The sequence below is a fragment of the Echinococcus granulosus genome, assembly GCF_000524195.1.
Source record: "Echinococcus granulosus chromosome Unknown EG_S00030, whole genome shotgun sequence".
NCBI lineage: Eukaryota > Metazoa > Platyhelminthes > Cestoda > Cyclophyllidea > Taeniidae > Echinococcus > Echinococcus granulosus.
This window is the reverse complement of record NW_020170410.1, coordinates 361,566-370,413: the sequence shown is the minus strand read 5'-3', so window position 1 is coordinate 370,413 and position 8,848 is coordinate 361,566. Positions and strand designations below refer to the sequence as shown.

Sequence of the window (8,848 nt, the reverse complement as noted above, 5' to 3'; positions counted from 1 at the left end):
GGATCCAAAACAGTTTAATCAAACCAGCAGACTTACAAATGCTTCTCTTCCGAAAGTGTCCTATAGGCCAATACTTTAAAATAACATGAAACTTTTTGAGTTTAATTGAGTGCTGCGAAGGTACGACATATCAGTGAAGTAGTATCTTTAACGTGTGGTGAATTTTGGCAGCTTTTACTTTTACCAAATACAATGCTTTCCTTTAGTTTTCATTATGATTTTTGATTGTGTTATCTACCACTCAGGGTTTTACAAAATGTATTGTGCCGCATTCTCAAGTCTACTTCAGGGGCTGAAATTTGAAAAGAGACACAAAGCATGACACAATTAGAGGGGAAATCAAAGTCCATGACAAGGAAGTGAAGGGGAAACATATAAACATCTCTAAGTCATAAATGAAGGAGATTCGGATTTAATTATATCAATACCAATTCTAGGCCAAAATAACAAATATTTGGTTAACTTGACTTAAAGTGTGAATTTGCATTTCCGAGGCATCAACATTTCCAAGAAACAGAATAGGAATTGTGTATGTATTTTAAAAGTAGGGAGTTGCTTGTATAAAGTCTAAAGTATTGTTTTAATGTGAATGTGTTTTAATTGGGTCGGCCACTATCTCTGCCTGGTAAACTGGATTTCGGACTTAAACGCGCTTTCGCATTGATTGTTTAGGCCAAATTTTCATAAAGCAAAGTCCATCAAAAAAGCATTCTTTGAATTCAGAGTGAGGCTTTGAAGATGATATAAAAACTGAAGGGTTCCACCAACCCTGCCACCTTAGCCGCTATCAGCAGGGATTCGCAAAGTTGTCGTAATTTCATACTATGGCAAACTTTTTGAGTTAAAAAACTGGCCGCTAAAGTTAATATTTCCCCAAGGATGAATTAAGTACAAAGTGGGCTCGTTATTTTTTTAGCAGAAACTGTGGGATGGCATTTGTTTAAGGTGTAGGCTTTATCATTCAGAGCTTTCAGTCTCCCGAGATAAGGTTCTTTAATAAAACTGGAGTAATAATAATAATCTAATCTAATAATCTCTAATATCTGGCATTCTTTTCCACCAGGACACAAGTTTGCCAATCTTACTTCTATACAGTGTTATGTCTATAGAAGTCAAGAGAAAGCCTGACTCTATCTCAAGCTCATTTCTCACCTGTCCATTTATCATGTTCATGCGATTGCCTAATGTGTATGGGAGATGTTAACCATCACGTGGAGGGATATATTTAGGGGAATATGGAGGACGAAGACGAGGCAGTGTCCTCCATTCTCCCACCCCCACTAAAGTAAGTCTTGAGGTGCTCTGAGATATGAAGTCTTGAGCTGTGTAACCTTATTTTCCGCTTATCTCACACTTATGGGTTGTACGGTATAATATCGTATTATTTTGCTCGTGTCTTATCATAGCAAAACATAGCTGTTTGATCCTCAGCCATTAAACAACCCCCAGTGGACAATTGTTTCTCCAGTCTGGCCATGAAGCATGCATGAACTTGTGGGTGCCCAAAAATTGTATTGTGGGTAATGAGCAAAGAGATTACTTTTGAAGACAAAGACATTCTGTAAATGAAAAGTTTAGGACAAATCCCCTTTCCCATTGCGTGGCAGTCAGTCAGTCACTGCACGTTTCTGCATCGTAGGCAAAGGAAGTGAAGACCGAGTTGATAGTCTGTAAAGTCTTTCATCTGGCATCCGTTAATGCATGTGCGTAGGATCGAGTTGTGCGGAAGCTTCCTCTTCCATCTGGTGTAGGTGTAAGCGTAGATGTGGATGAAAAACGCTGTGCAAGTATTTCGGTAAAGAGTGATAGGTAAGTCCATACGTGATAGGTGATTTCTCTACAGCATCAAGCTAAACCATCCGATTCTGGAAGGCAGAGTGTTCAGCTACTGCATGCATCGTTTTCTTCAAATGCTCCACCACAGCTTTGTCGAAATGTGCTTTTTTTGGTAAAATACATTTGCAGAGTAGACAAACTCGAGCCACATTTTGCCTAAAGTCGTGCTAACAAGAATACAGTAAGATGTACAGTCAAAAGCTCTGTGCTGACAGACTGACGCATCTCTTCCTACACCTGACAACGTATCTAATGTAAATATTCTCAGGCTATAAATATTTAGCTATTGCGAGCTATATCTAACACTGTAGGAGCCTGTTGGTTTCGTGATAAAGAAGCTACATACAGGCGGCTACAATATTGGAACTAAATTATTTTTCGCCTTCTCGATAGATTATTTATTCAAAATTGTTGAGAAACGCCACAAATATTTAAGATGAAATTACAGGCGTAAAACCAAATTTTCGTGATCCCTCTAGGAAGATAATTTTGGATGTCTTTTATAGCTCACTTTATCCACCATTGTTTGGGCAGGCTTATTGCCTTTTGTGGAGAGTAAATATGATTAAATGAGATTAAATGCACCTGAGCTTAACAGGTGGCTAACTAGCTATATAATTCCAACGAAAAGTACATTTCTAAAATTGTCAATGCTACCAGCCTTCAAAATGGGTGAGCACGAATTAACAAACAGGAATTCAACCATTATAGTTAGATATCATTGTGTATTTTTAAACTTATATTTAACTCAAGCTTTATATGTTGCTTGACAAATTGGGATTCTTTGAAATGCTCTTCAAAAACACTCGACAAGTAGCAATGCAGGTAATTTCTCCACAACCTTTCTTCTAATAAACACCTCCCTTTCACAAGCTGCAGAAATTTTACTACTTTAATAAATAAGTAGAACTTTTAAATCCTAAAATACCGCTTGTCACGCAAATTGGGTGATGTTTTAGTGCGTGCACAGAAGTGGTGGTGGTAGATTCAACTATGTTTTGTGGCATACTGTACTCGCGATCAAATAAATTAGGAGTGGTCAAGGCATAAATCTTCATATTACCGGTTTTTTGTTGACTAGCCTCACCCTTGGCTGCAAAACACGGTGATTATCTCCAAGACGGAACCAACATTTAAAAACATTACGAGTTGTCGACACAAAACATCCGCATGTCAGAAGGGGTATCGGCTTATAGAGTAGTGGCATAAATTCACAATAGTAGGAAAATAACTTAAAGGTTCAGATCTATAAAGTGTCAAATTTAGTGTAACTTTGTGAATTCTGACAGTTTTTGCTAAATAACCCTATGCTTACCTAGAAGCACATGCGGGTGTTTTTAAAATGTTAGAAAAATACGAAGCAGCTAAATGGCGAGAGTAAAGTGGAGTGTACACCTCTTTTGGGTAAAGCCTTGCAATTTACTTCTCCATGATACCATTCTGAGTTTGATCGGCATATGTATCTGCTTTTGATATGCTTGTGTACAAAGTTAGATTCTTTTTTAAACTTCAGGTATTGCTAATTCATAATATTTTTATGAAATTTAAGGGTTTATCCTGATATTTAGCTAAAAATGTGATGTATTAATGTTTGTTGAATATGGATAAGCCCTTCAACAGAAGAGCCTTTTTCAGTCAAAATTATATTTGTTTTTCAATAGCTTACACAGATTTTAAAACAAAGTTTCATTTTAAATAGCAATTGGTATATTTGCACTGGCGCGCCCATAATATAATTGCCGTCAGTGCTTTTACGTTTGTTCATTAATTTGGCGATTATTCATGCGGTACTGGTGGTGTTGTCAGCAGTCACAACCTCTCCCACCGTTTCAATTACTCAAATTCATTAAAGATTTGCTATTATGACGTGTTTTAGTGACAGGGAGACACCAACGTGACTAGATTACTCGCTTTTAGTTACCCTTTAGCAATGGCTAAGGCCAGTGCCTTTAATTAAGGTGGAGGAAGACTGTCGTTTTGTTATCTTTGACCGGTCATCACTCCCATTTTAGCCGAAAAAGAACTTCAAAGATTGCGCACAAATGGGCGGAGTAGCACTTTTAAGCCATTCATTTCGCTGATTATAAGGAATGGAAAGCTTATGTCAACCAACAAGTGGAAAAATTGTTGAGCACAATTGTTAAGAAAATTTCCTTGTTAATTGATATTTGCTTCTTTACACTAAAATTGTAAAGAAGGATAATTATTAGGATGACTTTTCTTCCGAAAATTTTGCGGTCTAGGAGGCGAACTTCTTGTTTAGCCTTATCTAGTAGTCGCCGATTCTTCCACTTTGTCACATCTCTCAGCTAATTTACTCTTCACGATACTACAAAGAGCTAGGAGTTTTATTTTTCAGAGTTTAAACCCCAGGAATTCGGAACTTGGGGAACTACGAGTTGTAGATTTAAGCACAAAGTCAGAGTTTGACTTAAATGGCAAGAGGCCTAGTTTAGAATGGTTCCAGAGCAAGGTAATCCCATTGTCAACTTCAGGCTTACGAAGTCGGTTAGGATTCACGCTGTACTGTGTAGTCAATGCAACACTGAAGTTTTCCATGAGTAGGGTCATGAAGAGAAGGACGATAAAATTTCTTTGTTAATTTCTCGCCTTTAAACATGGAAATGCCATTGCCAGAGCCCGTGGACTTACTCACCCTTGTCACTCTTTTACAATACCACTTTTATTCCGATGTTGTTACAACAATGGAAGTGGCAATGCGTTTTTCCATCATGCGGAGCTTTTATTCTCACTTCCCGCTGAATCATGTGCCGGGCTGAATATCACGTATTAACGGTAACATCAAATAGTTTTTGTCCAGATACTAGTACGACATTTCTAGTAATGGAAGTGACTTTTCATTATGCACCTTATGTTATCCATTTCAAGAGGAGACTTTTGTTTATGGTAGACAAATGGTACATAATTTCCATAATATTGAAGGACCAGATAAGGAAAGAAGTGTCCATCCTGTCTTTAATACAGGGAATATCTGTACTTAGGAGCTCCTTTTGTTTGTTCGGTTCCACTTCAAAAGTGGGAAGCAGCAAAAACGTGTCCTCTGTAGGTAGGTTTCTCGACTGCCTTCTGAAGTAGGCATATGATTCACGATCCATTAATCTCAACCCTTAGGCCACCCTAACTCGGGTGCTTTCCGTGGTGGTAGAAGTTAATAGCACTTTCCACCGCTTAGTTCAGACGACAGACTCGTTTTCTTTCCAAATTAATTGAGTAAACATGGGGGAATAATGTCCCTGACTTTTAGCTTTCATTTATTTTGAGGGTTTTATCTTTAGATGCTTCGGCTGAGGGAGGGCTAAATCAAGGAGTTTTATAACACATCGTACTTGGAAGTGAAAGCTTTGTGTTGAATGATTAGGGTGATTTACTTTGACAATGGCGGAAATAGGTTTATCAATCGCCATTGGAAGTTTGTCGAGCAACTAATTTGCTACAATAGAGCTACGAAGTCGTCGCAATACCTGAGGCAACTAATGACTGCCTAAATAGGATTGCACAAAGAACCAGTCAGAACAGGAAGGTAAGAGACAAGTGATTTTTAGGAATCGAGAGATCACTGATAGAATTCCCTGAATGGTGCAGGACGATGGTGAAGAGCCGACCTGACTGACTGCATGAGCGTGTTGTATGTGCTGTCAGAATGTAAACCAATTACTAAAATTTGTCTGCTTAACCTCGAGTTTATCAATTGGGGATAAATTCTATGCATAGACTCAAATCAAACAAGACGTGGTCAGCTTAGCGGATTTCAATGGACCACAAAAATAATCACCTAGCACCGTTGATTTCGTTGGAGGTCTTCAATTCTTCTTCAGCGCGTAGAAATGCGCTGGTTATTGGGTTGGTTTTGATGTCAGGTAGACTTTTCAGTGGAAAGGGATCGACATGCAAAACACACTCTTTCTTTAGAAAAATTACTTGCCCGAGTAGCTATCTTTGGACAGTTGCGTCCGACGGGGAGAGTGGTGAACGAATCCTACTGAACTGCTATTTCTATCGTGTGATGAGGTATTCCCTGGATCATCATCGAAGTAAGGTAGCGATTGCTGTATAATAATGAGATTTTTATGTATATACGTATTTATCCTCAAACCAGACAACGATCGTGTAGGGCTTGTGATTGACAAAATTCCATTACCTTTCATGGGATAAGAGGATTGACCTGACCTCATCAAAATCCCCCTGTCGGCCGACTACTTAGCGTTCACCATAGGCACGGCCGGTAGTGCGTCGAAACAGCGACACAGGGGGAATGGGGAAAGGCCACTTAAGCACGGCCTCTGCTGCCGAGGCCTTAGTAGACAGGGTCGCAGACTACGCATGTGGTCTGCTCCACTCCACAACATGACGGTAAAAACTCCACTTCAGGGAAAAGTGGCCGTGACTCAGAACAACAAAGACAACGCCCAGCCACCCGGTGCAGCAATCCTTTGTGACAGAGGATAGGGAGACAGGGGAGCACAGAGACATCAGAGGCGAATGCAATAAAGTGGTCTTTTTACGACCAGATGGGTGGATCTATGTCCTCGAGGCACTTTCACGGTTGAAAAATCGTCTCAGTTGCCAGATTAAAAAAAAGCCTCCAATCAAAATAAGCGGTAATTTGGCCTAAGTCCGGTTTTTTAAAAGTAGTAAATTAAGCATGAGCCTTGTGGCTTCTTTAAGAAGTAGATTTACACGGCAGTAGTTCGCGTGTTTTGGTAGGACTTTTTTGCTAGTACATTTTAAGTTTCCGTAAACGAGAGGTCAAGGTTTAACCAGGCTTAAAAGAAAATTCTTGGGAGTAGGCTTTGAACTTTCAAAGTACAAAAATGAAAATATCAGTGATTCACTACTGACGGGAACGCAGGTAACGAAGGATAAACTGGAAGTTTTTGGATAATCCAAGAGGATTTGTTGCAACAAGTGGTGTTAGAAACATGGAACCTTATAAGTTAGAGGCAGACATTCTAGAAGTCACAGTTGCCTTAAACTGTCACCAAAACAATCACTTCAATAGAGCGTTGGAATTTCTTATTGCAAGGAGGAAAACGAGTGAATGTGGAGAAGTCTGTATTAATTCTGCTGCGGTACGGGAGTGAATCATTGTTATCTCTCACCGAGCTGTCGTGTGCCGTAAAATGGTGGATGATGCATTCCAACCATCACAAGGGCTTGACATGGTAATACAAATGGAGAAGAGAAGGCGTTGTAACGGCCAAACACCGATATCTACCAAGCAAAATAATGTTATTCCTCCGAAGTGCCAATAATGTCGGTGCTGTCAAGCAGAAGTTTGTGGCACCCGATCAGGTGTCAACTTCATGGTCATGCGACTCCTACAGCGGTAGAAGATCTGTCGGTAGCGATTTATCTCTACAGTATTGGTGCTGCGATTTCTTGATGCAGCATCGTTTATAAACTTCCTACTGCGACTTTAATTATCGAATCATAGGCTAAAAACTGTTTTTAATTGAACTCGTCTGCATTTAAATCCTTATTTGACGTGTCTAATGTCAGCTTTTTCCTAAATTAAAAAAGTTAGTGAACGATGCTTTCCGCCAATCAAAAGCGTTCAACATAGCAGTTCAAACGGAGAGGAGGTGGTATTAAAGTTGCCGAACCGTCTAGACTAATGTCAACTTCTTCAAGTGCCAAGATTGTCCGTGCAATCAACCAGGAGTTTGTGACACCCGCCGGCCACTCCCTCAAATTGACTTCTTGGGAGTGCGACGTCTGTTGCTTTTGAAAATCTCTTGGTGGTGGTTTCTAATCAAAAATAATTAAAAAATATATCTAATTTTAGTTGTAAAAGCATAAAATAATTACATTTTATCTCAAAGATAGCCCATACCAACTGCACTCCGCGTAGCATGAAACTCCAACCGTGCGCAAATAAATCTTCATTTTCTGCGCGAAAATTCTCCCAATTTTTTTCCACATTTCACTTTCCAATGCGTAATATTAAACGGAGAAACCTTTTTTTAGTTTGTTTATATCGCGTAGGGGAAAAAAGTGGAGAAGACCACCACCTTACTGCCATATGTCACGGTTGCTGTGTGACAGATTTTTTGAATTTTTCTACCCAAATACCTCTCCTTAGACGACCCATTTCGACTTTATTACCATGAAAAATTCTACAACCACCATATTGATTTTTGTTAATGTGTATAACTGCCGTTTTGTAACTAACTAAAAAACTATTAAAAAACCGTCTTTGAATCCGATCTTGGAAGTGTGAAGCTTTGAGAGGGGCGTGGTGATGTACTCCGAGTGGGTAGTAATTTGAGAAGACCGAAATGAACATATACAAAAATAAGGAAAACATCCAATAAGGCTATTGTAAAAATATAAAGTTTTTTGTACGTTTTTTCAACGAGTGAGAATTTGAAGGGGGACGGTTGCCGTGGACGCCATTTTAATGCAGAAGGGAAGAAAAAAGGTTAAAAAAAGAACTCGTTGTGGAAAACCAGTATTTGCAAAGGGTGTTTTTAAAAGAAAATTACTGCTAGACAGTTAGAAAATAATTAACGAGGAAGCGACACTTAAAATTTGACTCACTATGGAAATGGCAATGCAGGAATGGTTATTCAGAGATCAGCAACATTTTGAATGCTCGCCTTTTCCTTAAACTCCCAAAATATGGGAACAATTTTTTGTTCCCGAGACTGTGGAGATGTTTGAGTGATCAATCGAAAAGTACTTCCATGTTCTATTTCAATCCCAAATTAAAATGAGGCTCACTTTAGATGTGTTGACAAGTTTTAAGTTTGCTTCACCGACTAGAGACGATTCACCTCTGCATCACATTAATTAACATACACAGTAAATTTAAGACCGAGTCTTCTTAACTTTTTTTCTGTCTAAAACCATGTGCGATTCCATCATTTGAAGTCAAGATCTTGTCATGATTTCCCGCCTTCAAGACATCACCAAGGCAGCTCATATCGGCAAAGGTTGTAAAGCCATGGATAAGCAGAGTTTCTTAAAGGCAGTTCTGTGTAAGTCAGCG

At 39.1% G+C, this 8,848-nt stretch overlaps 1 protein-coding gene across 1 annotated transcript in view; it reads left to right on the top strand. All coding sequences in view use genetic code 11, as the record gives it.

Annotated features, from left to right (window-relative positions):
- Positions 1-2,405: 2,405 nt before the first annotated feature.
- Positions 2,406-8,848, top strand: part of EGR_04663 (hypothetical protein) — a gene marked incomplete at both ends in the record, with an annotated part of 10,470 nt that continues 4,027 nt past the window's right edge. Inside the window, 6 exons of the mRNA XM_024493912.1 lie at positions 2,406-2,546; positions 2,590-2,661; positions 3,498-3,541; positions 4,647-4,928; positions 5,767-5,888; positions 6,645-6,706. Coding sequence (XP_024351665.1) covers positions 2,406-2,546; positions 2,590-2,661; positions 3,498-3,541; positions 4,647-4,928; positions 5,767-5,888; positions 6,645-6,706 — 723 coding nt within the window. The remainder of the gene's footprint in view (positions 2,547-2,589; positions 2,662-3,497; positions 3,542-4,646; positions 4,929-5,766; positions 5,889-6,644; positions 6,707-8,848) is intronic.